The sequence below is a fragment of the Somniosus microcephalus genome, chromosome 12, assembly GCF_052327205.1.
Source record: "Somniosus microcephalus isolate GS21.2 chromosome 12, FLI_Smic_1.0, whole genome shotgun sequence".
NCBI classification, from domain to species: domain Eukaryota; kingdom Metazoa; phylum Chordata; class Chondrichthyes; order Squaliformes; family Somniosidae; genus Somniosus; species Somniosus microcephalus.
The window spans coordinates 31043745-31062228 of NC_140998.1; the positions used below are offsets into that span (position 1 = coordinate 31043745).

At 44.6% G+C, this 18484-nt stretch overlaps 1 protein-coding gene across 1 annotated transcript in view; it reads left to right on the forward strand.

Moving 5' to 3' along the window:
- Positions 1-18484, forward strand: part of ylpm1 (YLP motif containing 1) — a 141850-nt gene that overhangs the window by 20567 nt on the left and 102799 nt on the right. Inside the window, 2 exon segments of the mRNA XM_086002717.1 lie at positions 1538-1618; positions 11807-12079. Coding sequence (XP_085858843.1) covers positions 1538-1618; positions 11807-12079 — 354 coding nt within the window.

The window sequence follows — 18484 nt, forward strand, 5'->3', positions numbered from 1 at the left end:
TGTTTTGGGGACTCCCAAGAAGAAAAAAAGGGGGAGGGAGCCCTAAAAGGTAGTCTCACCTTAAATGTTTTTGGTAATTTACAACAAAATTACGATATGTATTATAGCTCTTTAAGAAATGTAATTGTGCACACTTGAAACATTTTATAGTTAAAATTGCAGGCAATTAAACTTTTTTCATGGGATGTGTGTGACACTGGTAAGCCAATATTTATTACCCATTCCTTACAATATTAAGGCCTAGAAATTGAGTTTTGGCTTAGCCAGGGCTTTAGCGCCGGAAGTTAGTGCCGGCGCTAAGTCCCCCTGCGCGCGCCAAAAATTCAGCAGGGCCGCGCCCAAACGGCTGCCGGCGCTACTGAAGGGTCTTTGCGGCGGTAAATCGGCGCTAACTGCCGTTTCGCGCCGCAATTCCGGCGCTGCGGCACCCGATGCGGTGCGGCAGGCTCGGGAAGTGCAGGCCTCCTCCTTCCCTTAAGGAGGAGCTGCCTGCACCCGGCCGCGGCCCGCGAAAATCTTTTTAAAAATGAGCCCGGCACCTCGGACAAGTGCCGGGCTTGCTTCTGTTCCGGCGGGGGGGGGGGGGGAAGTCCGGGGAGGGAGCTGCGGCCAGGCGGCTGGCGGGAAAGCGGCCGGCCGCCGCGGGGCCTTTAATGCGCCGGCGCAAAGACTTGTAAGACTCTGTTGCCAGAGTCTTAGTTGCGGCTGCCACGGGCGAGGCGGCCGCAACTGAATTTCGGCGCTGGGGCCCGTCGGCATAGCAACCGGGACGCTGCGCACACCGATGACGTAATCGGTGCCGGCGCAGCGCTACCGGTCTACCGCGGCGGAAGGGCCCCAGGCAATTTCGGCGCCGGCGCCAATTGCAGCGCAAGGCCCTCTAGCGCCGCAAAATCGGCGCTAAGGGCACTCAATTTCTAGGCCTAAGAGTCAACCACATGGTATGGAACTTGAATCGCATATCGGTTAGGCCAGGTAGAGGAGGCAGTTTCCTGTTGGGATTTTACGACAGTCAGTCAGCTTTTTCTAACCCACAAATTACCAGATTTATATTGAATTAAGTTTCATAACTTGACATGGTGGGATTTTAACTTGTCCTCTGGGTTGCAGTGACGTGCCACAACCACTCGACTACTGTACTCACATAGTAATGAGCACCCACTGGATTAAAAGGGTGTCTGCATTCAAATGTATTTCTTTTTCTAGGCATCAAGACAAGTATTGATGAGCCCCAGTCATTCTGTGATATTCCTCTGATATAACGTGCATTATTTACAGTTCCCACAAATGGCGAACATGGATTAAATGCCCTTGATACTCTTAATTTAAGATGTTCTTTGTCTTCCTAAAAGAATAGAGTAATAATACTTTTACTGCACTTGGAAATTTAGTAATTCTTTGTTTTAAATTTTCCTGTTTGAATGTACGCTGAGAAAATCCTTGCTCCTAATATTTAATTACTGACAGAATACATATTTAAGCTGTCCTAGTAAAAAGGCCTACTGTATTAACATTTCTAGTTTCCTGTGTATTTCAGTCAGCAGCAGCGAGCGCCGTGATGGCATCTGGCGACAAGAAGGCTAACGATTACTCCAAAGCAATAAATGGCTCCTATCAGGTAGGTGTAAGACATCCTGTTAGAAATGTGTGTTCACTGTGTAGTGTTAGCAAGTTAGTACTTGGAACTAGATATTGGAGAAGCTCCTCCACTTTATGACCCTACAGTATTCTATTCAAGTACTAGTGAATATCCTGTACCACAGCTCGTGGTTGGTCAGATGATATACTTTTTGATATCAGTAGGGTGGTTGTTTCAAATTATTTTCAGCATGGAGCACAGGTAGGAGCTGGGCCATAGTTTTATTTTGAAAAGTTTGAAGCAGCAAACAGCTATTAAAAAATAAGCAGCATCACATTGCAAAGTCAGGAAGAGGAGGAAATGGAGCTGGAGTTCCAAGAATTTTATTTACAGATAGCAGTATATCCAGGAGTGAGGTTATAGTTTTTAATTTCAGGCGTGACGTTGCAGAACCAGGAAGGGTGAGGAGCTGGGATTGGATAGTGCTGAATTGAAACAAAGACAGTGGAGTTGGAACTCGTATTCAGTTTTTTTTTGGAGGAATACTTGGCAGAGATTGAAGCTTTAATTTTTTGATGCAGTGGGACTTGGTATTGTATGCCCGAAGTTTAACAAATTAAGGAGCGAGCTAGTGGTCAGCAGACACATAAAAAAAATATTATTTCTAGCTAAAACCAATAAGAGCACATAGCAAATCTCGATGAGGCTGGATTTTCAATGTATTTTTCCAAAGGTACAGCAGACAGCACAGCTCCGATGAGACCATATGTATTTTTTTGTAAGTCAGGGAGTGGGGCTAATGAGGCGTAGGCCCCACTCCAAAAACTCGAGCACATAATCTAAGCTGATGCTTCAGTACTGACGGAGTGCTGCACTGTGTTTCTTTCCCATGAGATGTTCGACCGAGGCCCCGTCTGCCCCCTCAGATGGACATAAAAGATCCCATGGCACTTTTCAAGAAGAGCAGGGAACTTCTCTGTGTCCTGGCCAACATTTATCCCTTAACCAGCATTACTATAACAGATCATTTGGTCATTCAACTCATTGCTGTTTGTGGGACCATGCTGTGTGCAAATTAGCTGCTGCATTTCTCCACATTACAACAGTGACTGTGCTTCGAAAAGTACTTCATTGGCTGTAACACGCTTTGGAACATTCTAAAAGGCACGATATCAAAACAAGTCTTTCCTTTGTGGAATGCTGGCTCCTGAATCTGACAGGAATCCTATTTTATAGGAGAGCATCTGATTTTTTTTGTTTAGGTTTATTTAGAAACAAAATCTTGTTACGTGGTTGGATTTAACTCTCAACGCCTTTCTATTGGAAACCAATGTACAGCTAAAGTTGAGCATGAAAATATTTATGGTGAAAATTTAAAGTCCTGTTACTACAAGGTAACTTTGTTCAAAGATTCACCTTTTCATAAATAAGGTCATCCTTGATTTATTTTTCTGAAAACATAGAAAACATAGAAGATAGGAGCAGGAGTAGGCCATTCGGCCCCTCGAGCCCACTCCACCATTCAATGAGATCATGGCTGATCATCCAAATTCAGTACCCTGTCCCTGCCTTCTCTCCATATCCCTTGATCCCTTTAGCCTTAAGAAATATATCCAACTCTTTCTTGAATATACTTAATGAACTGGCCTCCACCGCCCTCTGTGGCAGAGAATTCCACAGGTTTACCACTCTCTGGGTGAAGAAATTCCTCCTCATTTCAGTCCTAAATGGCTTACCCCTTATCCTTAGACTATGACCCCTGGTTCTGGACTCCCCGGCCATCAGAAACATCCTTCCTGCATCTAGTCTGTCCAGACCTGACAGAATTTTATAGGTTTCGATGAGATCCCCTCTACTGAAACTACTGAATAGGAACTGCCTTGTGAATAGTATGGTTCTGTACAGGTCCATATTGTCTACACCAACCCTGTTATATATAGACCTAGTGTACTGAAGTCCCTTTGTCCGTGGAAGCAGTTTACTCTGTTGTGACAACTGCAAGGCCCAGTACATTAACACATGGGTGGAAGTAGATCAGTGTTGGCACTGAGGAGCAGCACATTAACATGTATGTTTGTGTACATATATATTTTGTGTGTTTAGTCATTACAGCTTTTCTTCTCCCCTTGTATATAAAATCACATTTTTCTTATGTCATGAAAATGATATTGTGAATATTCCGTAACATTTGAACACAAGAGTACCAAGTTACTAGGAGAGAAGGGCCCAGCAGTAATATCTCACAACCATATGTTCATGACTTTAACACCTGATGCTATCGGGTATGGCAGCGTAGTGGTCGCATTGCTGGACTGATCCCGAGACGTGAGTTCAAATCCTACTATCGCAGTTTGTGAATTTGAATTCAGTTTTTAAAAAGTGACTATGCAGCTGTCGGAGTGTTGTCAAAACCCAACTGGCTCACTAATGTCTTTTAGGGAAGGAAACCTGTCGTCTTTACCTGGTCCGGTCTATATGTGACTCCAGTCCCACACCAATGTGATTCTTAACTGCTCTCTGAAATAGCCTACATAGAAACATAGAAGATAGGAGCAGGCGTAGGCCATTCGGCCCCTCGAGCCCACTCCGCTATTTAATGAGATCATGGCTGATCATCCAAATTCAGTACCCTGTCCCTGCTTTCTCCCCATAACCCTTGATTCCTTTAGTCTTAAGAAATATATCTAACTCCTTCTTGAATATATTTATTGAATTAGCATCAACTGCCCTGTGTGGTAAAGAATTTCCACAGGTTCACCACTCTCTGGGTGAAGAAATTCCTCCTCATCTCTGTCCTAAATGGCTTACCCCTTATCCTTAGACTGTGACCCCTGGTTCTGGACTCCCCCGCCATCGGGAACATCTAGTCTGTCCAGTCCTGTTAGAATTTTATAAGTTTTAATGAGATCCCCTCTCATTCTTCTAAACTCTAGCGAATATAAGCTTAATCGACCCAATCTCTCCTCATACGTCATTCCTGCCATCCCAGGTATCAGCCTGGTGAATCTTCGCTGCACTCTCTCCATGGCAAGAACATCCTTCCTCAGATAAGGCGACCAAAACTGCACACAATACTCAAGATGTGGTCTCGCCAAGGCCCTGTACAACTGCAGCAAGACATCCTTGCTCCTGTACTCGAATCCTCTCGCTATGAAGGCCAACATACCATTTGCCTTCTTAACCACCTGCTGTACCTGCATGCTTACCTTCAGCGACTGGTGCACAAGGACACCCAGATCTCGTTGCACTTCCCCTTTTCCCAATCTATTGCCGTTCAGATAATCTGTCTTCCTGTTTTTGCCACCAAAGTGGATAACCTCGCATTTATCCACATTGGGCAGATGCATGGCAAATGCAGTATAATCACCCAACCTGTCCAAATCGTACTAGAGTTTCTCTGCATCCTCCTCCCAGCACACGCCCATCCAGCTTTGTGTCGTCTGCAATCTTGGCGATATTACATCTAGTTCCCTTGTCTAGATCATCATTTATATATGTTGTGAATAGCTGGAGTCCTCGCACCGATCCCTACGGTACCCCACTAGTCACTGCCTGCCACTCGGGAAAAGGTCCATTTATTCCAACTCTTTGCTTCCTGTCTGCCAACCAGTTCTCTATCCAAGATAGTACCTTACCCCCAATCCCATGTGCTTTAACTTTACACGCTAATCTCTTATGTGGGGCCTTATCGAAAGCCTTCTGAAAGTCCAAATACACCACATCCACTGGTTCTCCCTTATCTATTCTACCAGTTACATCCTTAAAAAATTCCAGTAGATTAGTCAAGCATGCTTTACCTTTTGTAAATCCATGTTGACTTTGTCCGATCCTGTCACTGTTTTCCAAGTGCTCTGCTATTGCATCTTTTATAATGGACTCTAGCGTTTTCCCCACTACCAGGCTTACCGGTCTATAATTCCCCGTTTTTTGTCTACCACCCTTTTTAAATAGTGGGTTTACATTAGCTATCCTCCAATCCATGGGAACTGTTCCAGATTCTATAGATTTTGGAAGGTGACCATCAATGCATCTACTATTTCTAGGGCCACTTCCTTAAGTACCCTAGGATGTAGATTATCAGGCCCTGGGGATTTATCGGCCTTCAATCCCGTCAATTTCCCTACAAATACTGATTTCATTCAATTCCTCCCTCACATTAGGCCCTATGTTCCCCGACATCTCTGGGAGGTTATTTGTGTCCTCCTTTGTGAAGACAGAACCAAAGTATGTATTTAATTGGTCTGCCATTTCTTTGTTCCCCATTATAAATTCCCCTGATTCTGATTGTAAGGGACCTACGCTTGACTTCACCAATCTTTTTCTCTTCACATATCTATAGAAGCTTTTACAGTCAGTTTTTATGTTCCCTACAAGCTTACTCTCATAATCTATTTTCCCCCTCTTAATTAATTCCTTTGTCTCCTTTGCTGAATCCTAAACTGCTCCCAATCCTCAGGTTTGCTGCTTTTTCTGGCCAAATTATATGTCCTCTCCTTGGATCTTATGCTATCCCTAATTTCCCTCGTTAGCCACAGTTGAGTCACCTTTTTTGTTTTTATGCCAAACAGGGATGAACCAATTCTGTAGTTCATCCATGCAATCTTTAAATGTTTGCCATTGCCTATCCACCGTCAACCCTTTAAGTAATGTTCCCCAATCCATCCTAGCCAACTCGTGCCTCATACCATCGTAGTTTCCTTTATTTAAATTCAGGACCCAATCTCTGAGTCAACTACTTCACTCCATTTTAATGAAGAATTCTATCATATTATGATCGCTCCTCCCCAAGGGGCCTCACACAACAAGATTGCTAATGAATCCTTTCTCATTACATAATACCCAGTCTAAGATGGCCTGATCTCTAGTTGGTTCCTCGACACATACACTCTAGGAATTCCTATATGTAGATGGAAGTCACCCATCATAACTGCTGTGCCCTTATTGCACGCGTCTCTAATTTCCCGTTTAATGCCATCCCCAACCTCAGCATTACTGTTTGGGGGTCTGTATACAACTCCCACTAACGTTTTCTGCCCCGAGGTATTTCTCAGCTCTGCCCATACAGATTCCACATCATCAGAGCTAATATCCTTCCTTACTATTGTGTTAATCTCCTCTTTAACCAGCAATGCTACTCCACCTCCTTTTCCTTTTTTCCTGTCCTTCCTGAATATTGAATACCCCTGGATGTTAAATTCCCAGTCTTGGTCACCCTGGAGCCATGTCTCCGTAATCCCAATTATATCATATCCGTTTACATCTATTTGCGCAGCTAATTCATCCACCTTATTACGATGAATTAGCTGCGCAAATGGATGTAAACGGGGATACCTGGGGACTGACGCTAAAGATGGGAGAGCTGCCCCACAGACTCGTCAAGCAACAGCCTGACATAGTCGTACTCACAAAATCATACCTTTCAGCCAACGTCCAGAATCCTCCATCACCATCCCCGGCTATGTCCCGTCCTGCCAAGACAGACCCACCAGAGGTGGGGGCACGGTGGTATACAGACGGGTGGGCGTGACCCTGGCAGTCCTCAACATTGACTCTGGACCCCATGAAGTTTCATGTCTTCAGGTCAAACATGGGCAAGAAAACCTCCTGCTGATTTAGCACCTACCGCCTTCCCTCAGCTGATGAATCAGTACTCCGCCATGTTGAACACCACTTGGAGGAAACACTGTAGAAAGCGACCATACGTACTCCAGGTGGGGGACTTCAACGTTCATCGCCAAGAGTGGCTCCGTAGTACCACCACTGACTGAGCTGGCCGAGTTCTGAAGGACAGAGCTGCCAGACTGAGTTTGCAGCAGGTGGTGAGAGAACCAATACAAAGGAATAACTTACTTGACCTGGTCCTCGCCAATCAACCTGTCACACATGCATCTGTCCATGATGGTATTGGTAGGAGTGACCACAGCACAGTCTTTGAGGAGACAAAGTCCTGTCTTCACACTGAGGACACCCTCTGTCATTTCATTTGGCACTACCACTGTACTAAGTAGAATGGATGATAGCAGCTCAAAACTGTCCAGTCTCCAGTCCAGTTCAGATCCAAGGTCATCCCATCCTCTGTCGTCGAATTATAGTATGCAGACGACACTTGCATCTGCGCTCACTCGGAGGTCGAACTCCAAACCATCGTCAACACCTTCACCGAAATGTATGAGCGCATGGGCCTTACACTAAACATCCGTAAGACAAAGGTCCTCTACCAACCTGCCCCCGCCACACAGTACTGCCCCCCGATTATCATAATCCACGACAAGGCCTTGGACAATGTGGACCACTTTCCATACCTCGGCAGCCTACTGTCAACAAGGGCAGAAGTCGACGACGAAGCTCAACACCGCCTTCAGTGTGCCAGTGCAGCCTTCGGTCGCCTGAGGAAGAGAGTGTTTGAAGACTAGGACCTCAAACCCGGCACTAAGCTCATGGTCTACAGAGCAGCAGTGATACCTGCCCTGCTGTATGCCTCAGAGACATGGACCATGTACGGCAGGCACCTCAAACCACTGGAGAGGTACCACCAAAGCTGCCTCCACAAGATCCTGCAAATCCATTGGCAGGCGCACCAACGTCAATGTTCTTGCTCAGGCCAACATCCCCAGCATCGAAGCTTTGACCATGCTCGATCAGCTCCGATGGACGGGTCACATCGTCCACATGCCCGATACGAGACTCCTAAAACAAGCGCTCTACTTGGAACTCCGACATGGCAAGAGAGCCCCAGGTGGGCAGAGGAAACGTTTCAAGGACACCCTCAAAGCCTCCTTGAAAAAGTGTAACATCCCCACCGACACCTGGGAATCCCTGGCCCAAGACCGCACAAAGTGGAGGAGAAGCATCCGGGAAGGCGCCGAACACCTCGAGTCTCTTCGCCGGGAGCAAGCGGAAGCAAAGCGCAGGCAGCACAAGGAGCGCACGTCAACCCAAGCACCCCACCCACCCGCATTGGACTCATAAGTCACCTGCGAACTCATTCTTAATGTGGAAGCAAGTCATCCTCAGTTCCGAGGGACTGCCTAAGAAGAAGAAGACTAAGTAGGATAGATGATAGCAGCTCAAAATTGGCATTCTTGAGGTGCTGTGGGCTATCGGCAGCAGCAGCAGAAATCTATTCCACCACAATCTGTAACCTCATGGCCCGGCATATCCCTCACTTCTCCAACACCATCGAGCGAGATGACCAACTCTGGTTCAATGAGGAGTGTAGACTAGCATGCCAGGAGCAGCATTAGACGATCAGACGTACCTGTAAATGAGGTACCAACGAGCTGAAGCTACAGCACAGGACTACGTGCATGCGGAAGTGGCATGCTATAGACAGCTAAGTGTTCCCACAACCAACCGATCAAACCAAAGCTCTGCAGTCCTGCCACATCCAGTTGCGGATGGTGGTGGGCAATTAAGTAACTAACGGGAGGAGGAAGCTCCATGAACATCCCCATCCTCAGTGATGGTGGAGCCTAGTACGTGAGTGCAAAAGACAAGGCTGAAGCAATCGCAATCATCTTCAGCCAGAAGTGCCGAGTGGGTGATCCTTCTCGGCCACCTCCTGAGGTCCTCAGGGTGGCACTACAGATGCCAGCCTTCAGCCAATTCGATTCACTCCATGTGATATCAAGAAATGACTGAATGCACTGGACACAGCAAAGGCTATGGGTCCCGACAACATCTCGACTAATGCTGAAGACCTGTGTTCCAGAAGCAGCCGCGCCACTAGCCAAGCTGTTCCAGTACAGCTGCAACACTGGCATCTACCCAACAAATTGGAAAACTGCTCGGGTATGTCCTGTCCACAAAAGGAGGACAAATCGAACCCAACCAATTACCATCCTATCAATCTACTCTCCAACATCAGCAACGTAATGGAAGGAGTCATTAACAATTACTATCAAGTGGCAGTTACTCACCAATAACCTGCTCACTGATGCTCAATTTGTGTTCCGTCAGAACTACCCTGCTCCGAACCTCATTAAGCTGTGATCCAAATATGCACAAAAGAGCTGAATTCCAGAGGCAAGGTGAGAGTGACTTTCCTAGACATCAAGACAGCATTCGACCGAGTGGCACCAAGGAGCCCTACTGAAACTGAAGTCAATGTGGATTTAGGGGTAAACTCTCCAGTGGCTGGATTCATATCTAGCACAAAGGAAGATGGTTGTTGGAGGCCAATCATCTCGGCTCCAGGACATCGCTGCAGGTGTTCCTCAGGTCAGCGTCCTAGGCCCAAGTATCTCAGCTGCTTCATCAATGACCTTCCCTCCATCATAAGGTCAGAAATGGAGCTGTTTGCTGATGATTGCAGAGTGTTCAGTTCCATTCGCGGTTCCTCAGATAATGATGTATTACATGCCTGTATGCAGCAAGACCTGGACAACATTCATGCTTGGGCTGATAAGTGGCAAGTAACATTAGCACGACACAAGTGCCAGGAAATGACCATCTTGAACTAGAGAGAGTCCAACCACCTCCCCTTGACATGCAATGGCATGATTATCACCGGATCAACATCCTGGGGGGGGGGGGCGGTCACTATTGACCAAAAACGTAATTGGACCAGTCACATAAATGCTGTGGCTACCAGAGCCGGTCAGAGGCTCGGTATTCTGCGGCGAGTGCCTTACCTAAATCCAATAAGCGTCTCCAGCACCAACATGACCCAAGTCAGGAGTGTGATGGATTACTCTCCACTTGCCTGGGTGGATGCAGCTACAACAACACTCAAGAAGCTCTACACCATCCAGGGTAAAGCAGTCTGCTTGATTGGCAGCCCATCCACTTCTCCTAGTCCTTGGAACAGATCAGTAGGTTTCCCAGGAAGTTGTCAAGCCACTCCATGCAATCATGAGGACCCTATGAATGGCTGATGACCTAATTTAAGAGATGGTGTGGAGATGCCGGAGTTGGACTGGGGTGGACAAATGTAAGAAGTCACACAACACCAGGTTATAGTCCAACAGCTTTATTTGAAATCACAAGCTTTCGGAGCGCTGCTCCTTCGTCAGGTGAAGTGGAGAAATGCATAAAGACACAGCTTATATAGTCAGAGAATCATGTCAGATGTTTACAGGTAATGTTTCCAACTGCCATCTATCACACCTCGGCAGAGAGATAATCACAGCAATCAAAGGTGTGAATGGTGTCCAAACAGGTCAGTCAGAGAAACATCTGACATGATTCTCTGACTATATAAGCTGTGTCTTTATGCATTTCTCCACTTCACCTGATGAAGGAGCAGCGCTCCGAAAGCCTGTGATTTCAAATAAAGCTGCTGGAATTTAAGAGAAACACAGGTTAATTATTTTTTGTTTGGAATATCTTCAAAGAAAATGGGAACTGTATCTTGGGCAACATTGCACAAAGACTGTAGTTAGCTTGAAGCCGACAGAGATAGTTATTAACTTTGTTAGACATAGAGCAACATAAGCAAAGAGTTGTGCTCAAGGGCCAGTTAAATGTTGAAGGTTAACATGGACGAAGCGTCTTTGTTGTAGTTAACATTTCAAGGAGATTTGTAAAGTTTGTAATTACAGTAACTGTTTGTACTGAGTACTGTTCATTTATCTGTTTAACGCTCAATAAATTGGTCTCGTAGGTAATGCCTGAGCGAAGTTTGATATTGTATATTCTTCTGTGTGCCAGGTCTTGCATTCGCCTAGATAAGTGGGCAGGTAAACATGCACCCTGGTTTGTCGAGGGTGTTAGGACTAATGGCCAGTGGTGCTGAATCAAAATAAATATCTTATGCTGGAGCAGAAGGAAAAAGGAGTTGGATGACTGAAGGATCTGAGCTAGAAAATAGCACATTGAGCAGAAGCAGAGTGGGGCAAATAAAAGAGCAAGATTTTAGAAATCAATATGCTGGATCTGGGATGTACTGGAGCTCAGAGAGGACCAGAGTGAAACAGAATTTATAGAGTGGGAGAGAAGCACAGGAAGAGAGATGCAGTATTAACGTTTAATTTTTCACTTGTGAGCAATGCCATTGGCGATCAATTAGTCTTTTTAAAAGTTTAAAATAAGTGTTACTACATACTAGAATTTCCCAGATCTAAGAATATATCTGTCAGCTTGATGGGAAAAATTGCTCTTGACATTTGGAACATTTTGTCTATGCAGTGGGGCAACATGGGTGATCAGCCAAGTAGCAAACTTACAAATTGTGACCCCTGAGTTGTAAACATAAATTAATGTTAATTCTCTGCATTCCATTGGCAGCAGCAGCAACAGCAGTATTGGTACCAGCAACACCTGCATAACCTACAGAAGCATGGAAGCAAACCGTATGGAGGCCAACAGGAACAGAGCCAAAGTGCAGAAATGAATCAGATCAGTGACTCTGTGCAGCAGAAACCGGGAGAGGCCAAGGCCTCTTATGCTGCTCAGCCACCTTTGCCACCAGCTTTACCTTATGAGGCCCCCAAAACACAACCACCGCCTCCGCCACCCAAAGAGGAGATACCACCACCCCCACCGCCTGAAGAAGCAAAGGTAGGCAAGACCTTTTTGTCTCTTTGGTGTAAATTTATGGCTTTTCCTCTTCTTCATATGGAAGGATAATCTTGACCCCAATATTACCAAACTTGACACACAAGTTTATTTGTGGGACATCTTGGATAAAGGTTGGAACCTGTGAATGGCATTTGGTAGATTTCTCCAATTCCAATTGATAAGCTCAAGTTTTTGGGATATCTTTGATACAAAGTATATATTTAAGGGAGCTATAGAAAGATGTTCAGAACTTAAATGGCCGAGGATTGTCTTGATTTCTTGGTGCATTTACAAAGGTGTAATTCACTCAGTGGGTTTAGATGATCTCTTGCAGCATGAATGGTTTCTAAATATTTGATCCCTACTTTGATGAAGTAACGGAGAGGGTTGATGCGGGTAGTGCGGTTGTTGTGTATGCAGACTTTCAAAAGGCGTTTGATAAAGCACCACTTGTTAGCAAAATTGAAGCCCATGGGATTAAAGGGGCAGTGGCTGTGTGGATACGAAATTGGCCAAGGGATAGAAAGCAGAGAGTAGTGGTGAACTGCTGTTTTTCAGACTGGAGGGAAGTGTGCAGTGGTGACCCCCACGGGTCACTGTTGGGGCCACTGCTCTTTTTGATATATATTAATGACCTGGACTTGGTATACGGGGCACAATTTCAAAGTTTGCAGATGACATGAAACTTGGAAATGTAGTAAACAATGAGGAGGATAGTGACAGGTTTCAGGAGGACATCAACAGACTTGTGAAATGGGCAGACACATGGCAGATGAAATTTAACGCAGAGAAGTGTGAAGTGATTCATTTTGGTAGGAAGAATGAGAGGCAATATAAACTAAATGGTACAATTTTAAAGGGGGTGCAGGAACAGAGACCTGGGGGTGTGTACACAAGTCTTTGAAGGTGGCAGGACAAGTTGAGAAGTCGGTTAAAAGAGCTTAGGGGAGCCACAGCTTTATAAATAGAGGCATAGAGTGCAAAAGCAAGGAAGCTATGCCCAGCCTTTATAAAATATTCGTCAGGCCCCAGATGGAATATTGTGTCCAATTCTGGGCACTACACTTTAGGAAGGGTGTCGAGGCCTTAGAGAGGGTCCAGGGGAGATTTAAAAGAATGATACCAGGGATGAAAGACTTCAGTTATGTGGAGAGACTAAAGAAACTGTGGTTGTTCTCCTTGGAGCAGAGACAGTTAAGGGGAGATTTGATAGCGGTGTTCAAAATCTTGAAGGGTTTTGATAGAGTAGATAGGGAGAAACTGTTTCCACTGGCAGGAAGGTCGATAACTAGAGGACACAAATTTAAGGTGATTGGCAAAAGAACCAGAGGCGACGCATACATTTTTTTAATGCAGTGAGTTGTTGTGATCTGGAATGCATTGCCTGAAAGGGTGGTGGAAGAAGATGCAATAATAACTTTCAAAAGGTAATTGGATAAAATATTTGTAGGTGAAAAATTGTAAGCCTGTGGGGAAAGAGCAGGGGAGTTGGACTAATTGAATATCTCTTTCAAAGAGCCGGCACGGGCACGATGGGTTGAATGGCCTCCTTCTGTACTGTACCTTCTATGATTCTACTACAAGTCTGAACACGGACTAGTTTTCTTATTCATAATTGTACCATTCTTATATCTGAGGCCTTCTGTTTTGTCTTCTCCAAATTCATGTCTTCAATCACCTTTAAGAAGGGAATAAAACAAATTAATAAAGAGGTCAATCTTGTAAACTTACGGGAATGTAATTGCCTCCTTGAATTGAGTTACAGGAAACTCTTTTTTATCCAGCACTGACGGGACCGGCGTGGTGCCGGTTGATCAAAAAGTCCGGATTACAGAGAGGTATACTTATCAAGGTACGAGAGCCCCGTACACGGCCACAGGGGCAGGAGCCCCGGTTACACGGCACTTGTGCAGGAGTCCTGGTTACACGGCCACAGATCCAGGAGTCCCTGTTGCACGGCCATAGGTGCAGAAACTCCGGTTACACGGCCACAGGTGCAAGAACCCCGGCTACACGGCCACTAATATATAGTAAAATTAACTGAACCAACTCCCGAATTTTGCCGGTTAAGAGAGATTTCCGGATATTTAGGTGCCGGGTAAAAGAGAGTTTCCTGGTACCTAGAACCCTGATAAGGTGATGCAAGTGATTGCTGTCAATTTATTACACAAGTCAGATTGACCAAGGTATTCTGAATACTCTAAAAGTTTATAAAAGTTTTATTTGTAAGCCTTCCCTATGGCTATCAGATACTAACATGACATTTCAATGTATTTTGATAACTTTTTTAATGAAGCTATCCAATGTATTGGGATGATTGTGTTTGCCAGTTTGATCTGAAGTAACACGAGGTCAAATTTTTCACTTCTAATGTTTGGATGTAAAGGATTGCCTGAGTGCAGCACATGGAGGAAAATTGAGTGGGGAGGATTGCATGCCTGTAATGAAGCCTGCTGATTTTTCACATCAGCTCATTTAAATAGATAGAAAATTGGGGAGACTCTGTTACGTGCATGTGATCCGCCTTGCCAGATTTTCCTCTGAGCTGTATCCAGGCAATCATTACACCCAACTGCAATAAGAGGAATATCTGCCTTGTGATACCACAGGACTGTAAGCACTGATTGCAGCACTTCATGACTCAGCAGTGAAACACAGGAAATATTTGTTGTTTTGTATCTCTACCTCGCTAATAGACTTTTATTTTAATTTGTGTCAACTTTACTGGATGGTAGAACCCTCGCCTCTCAGTCAGAAGGTTATGGTTTGAAGCTCCACTTCAGGACTTGAGTATATAATCTAGGCTGACACTCGGTGCAGTTCAGAGGGAATGTTGCATTGTCAAAGATGCATCTTTCCAATGAGGTGTTAATCCTGTCTGTTCAGATGGATGCAAGAAGTTGCCGTGGCACTTTCTCGAAGAGGAGTGGGATTCACCTGGTGACCTGGCCAACACCACCAAAACAGATTAACTGGTCATTCATTTCATTGCTGTTTCTGCGACTTTACTGTGCACAAGTTGGCTGTCACGCTCGCCTACAAAACACAATTCACTACATTGCAAAAGTAATTAATTATGAAACACTTTCGATCATCCTGAAGATGTAAAGGTGCTATATAAATGTGTGTTTTTTGTTTGAAGAGCATATGATCGCTTGTATGTAAGGTGAGGCACTGGAGAAACTGATTTTTTCCATTAGAGCAGAGAGCTTAAGAGGAAAACTGATGGAAGTGTCCTCAATTAGGAACGGTTTTGATGAGGTAAACGGGTAAAAATTATTTTTAGTGGTCCATGAGTCGGTAACTAGAGAACATAAATTTAAGATCATCAAAAGAAGGATGTGAGATTTTAGTTTTAGAGGATTGTTAGAATATGGAATGCCCTACCAGAAACATCGGTGGAAGCAGATCCATAAAAGCTTTTAAAAGGGAAGTGATTAAATATTGGGGGGGAATGGAAAGGTACAGGGGAAGGACAGCACAGGAGTGTTTTTTGAATGAGTAAGTAACTTTGGATTGAGAGACTGCAGTCCATTTGAGCCTTTTGTGGTGATGTGCATTAGATCCAAAATGTGGCTGTCCCAAATTGATTTATTGTGTAATATTAAGGCAATAATTTAGACATATTTGCCAACATATAACCTGTTTTTTAATTAGGGAAAATTTGGTTCTGCCGCTTTGATTTATTTTAATGAATGTTTGTTTTGGCAACCAAATGATCTGGGGTTAGTGGTGGCAAATTGACTGAATCAGTGATGTGATATTACTGTTTACTGCCTGAATCGCAATGGTCATTGCTTGTGCTGTAATGTTGAATGCTCAAAACATTAATAAAGTATAAAAAAAAGCATCTGCAGGTGATGTAGGATTTATCCAGCAGTTAGTTTTGCTGACAGTCATCTTTCTTCTCTTCCCCCTCTCTCCCCCCCCCCCCCCCCCCACCCCGCCGGCCCATGCAGTGAAATATAATCGGTAAATAAATCAAAATTTAGTGGAATCATTTTGTAGTCAACAGCTGCTTTGAGAATTAAATTGATTTTACCTCACCAAATTCTTACTAAAAGGGACATAATAAGAATTCCTGAACTACCAAAACTAAAATAAAAAGCCAATGATAAGTAGAAAAATACATTTAAAAGCTTAATTTTTAGTTCCTGAAAGGGGAGGAAAGTTTTTTTTTGGGGGGGGGGGGGGGGGGGGCGGCAGGGTACTTTTGTTCAAATTATTCTGCCTTCTGTCTACATTTTATGGCGACAACTTGCATTTGTAATGCACCTTTAATGACAAAAGTCCCAAGGTGCTTCACTAATGGGAGCATTGATTTTGTCTCAGAATTTTGTAAAGAAAGAACTTGCATTTATGCAGCACCTTGTACTAAATTCTGAGGACATCCCAAAGTGCTTCACAATCAATGAAGTGCAGTCACTATTATGTAGGCAGGCAACAACAGCTTGCATTTACATAGTGCCTTTATCACAGAAAAATGTCCCAAGGTGCTTCACAGAGATATAATGAAAAAAATGGATGCCAAGTCAAAGAAGGGCAGATTAGAAGTGATGACCAAAAGCTTGGTAAGAGGTGGATTTTAAGGAGGGTTTTAAAGCAGGAGAGGGATGTGGAGAGGCTTTAGGTAGGGAATTCTAGAGTGCGAGGCTAAAGGCCCTCTCTCCAACGGTGGGGCAAAGGGAGCAGGGATGCACGAGAGGCTGCAATCGGGGCAATGGAGAGTTTGAATGAGCAGCTTGTAGAGTTGCAGGAGGTTACAAAGGTAGGGAGAGACAAGGCCATGGAGGCAGTTTCATTAAATGCAATCATGAGAATTTTAAATTCGGGTCCTTGGGGAACGTGAGCCAGTGTAGGTCATTGGTAGACCAGTGTGATGGGTGAATGGGACAAGGAAAAGGATACAGACTGCCGAGGTTTGGAAGAGCTGAAGTTCATGGGGGGCTGGCCAGGAGAACATTGGTGTAATTGAGTCTGGAGCTGACAAAAGCATATCAGGAAACTCTCTCTTAACCGGCATCTAATATCTGGAAATCTCTCTTAACCGGCAAAATTCAGGAGTAGGTTCAGGTAAGTTTTACTATATATTAGTGGCCGTGTAACCGGGGTTCCTGCACCTGTGGCCGTGCAACAGGGACTCCTGGATCTGTGGCCGTGTAACCGGGGCTCCTGCACCTGTGGCTGTGTACCGGGCTCTCGTACCTTGGTAAGTATACATCTCTGTAATCTGGACTTTTTGATCAGCTGGCACCACGCCGGTCCTGTCGGTGCCGGATAAAAAGAGTTTCCTGTATGAGGCTTTCAGCGACAGAAGGGCTGGGTTAGGAGCGGATAGGGTTGCAAAATTCCAGGAATTTTTAAAAGAGGAAACTTTCCATGGGAATTTTCGGGAATTTATGGGAGTGTTGGGAATTTGTGGGAATTTATGGGAATTTTGAGTTTTTTTGCACACTGATGGTTTTTTTCTCTGACCCTTATATTATCTTTATCATCAAAATAGACATACTGTTCCATACAAATAAAAACAGGCTTTCAAAACTTTATTTAGGTTATAATTTTGAACTTTATTGAACCCCCACAAAAAAGACCCATCTAAAATAAAATAAAAAGAGCGTCAGCTTATTTAGCCTGTAATTTGTCCTTATTTTGTCCCTTTGAGTCTTCTACTCGTGAGTCTTCTGAGTCTTCTACTCATCATTGCGCCTCCTGATTCTCTGACTCTGGCTCTGACGTGTCCATTTCCTCCTCTGTGTCACTGTCTAGCTGTGTGGTGGACACTTCTGTATCTGGCTCAATAACTTGTAGGTTCGCCCGGATAGCCACCAGTTTCTGCGCACTCTTGTTAGTCATCCTGTTGCACACCTTTGTATGCGTATTCCCAAAAAGTGACCAGTTTTGTTCAGAGGCCGCTGATGAAGGTGGGATTTGGAGTATCACCGATGCAATGGGTGACAGGGCCTCAGATGCACAAAGTCCCTTCCACCAGGTATGTGCACTGATATGCTTGCATGATTCCCGTATCCCGTCCCCATTCCAAAGACCTTGCTTGGCAGAGAACTTTGCCAGACTTCCCAGAACTTTGCCCACGTCCAGATTGAGGTGGCGTGAGAGGGTAGAAATCACACTGTAAGCGCTGTTGATCTGTTCTCCAGAAAGTATTGGTCTCCCAACATGCTTTGGGTCCAGCATGTATGCTGCAGCATGAATCGGCTTGACACAAAATTCTTGACGCGTCTGTATGAATTGAACAATTGCCTTCTCCTCTGCTTTGAGCAGCAGGGATGTGGATAGGGCAATGCTGATTTGTTCTTTTAAATCAGCAAAAAGCCTGAACATCTGACAAGACAGCGTCATCTCCTTCAATCTGAGCAATTGCAGATGCTACTGGTGAGAATAGTTTAA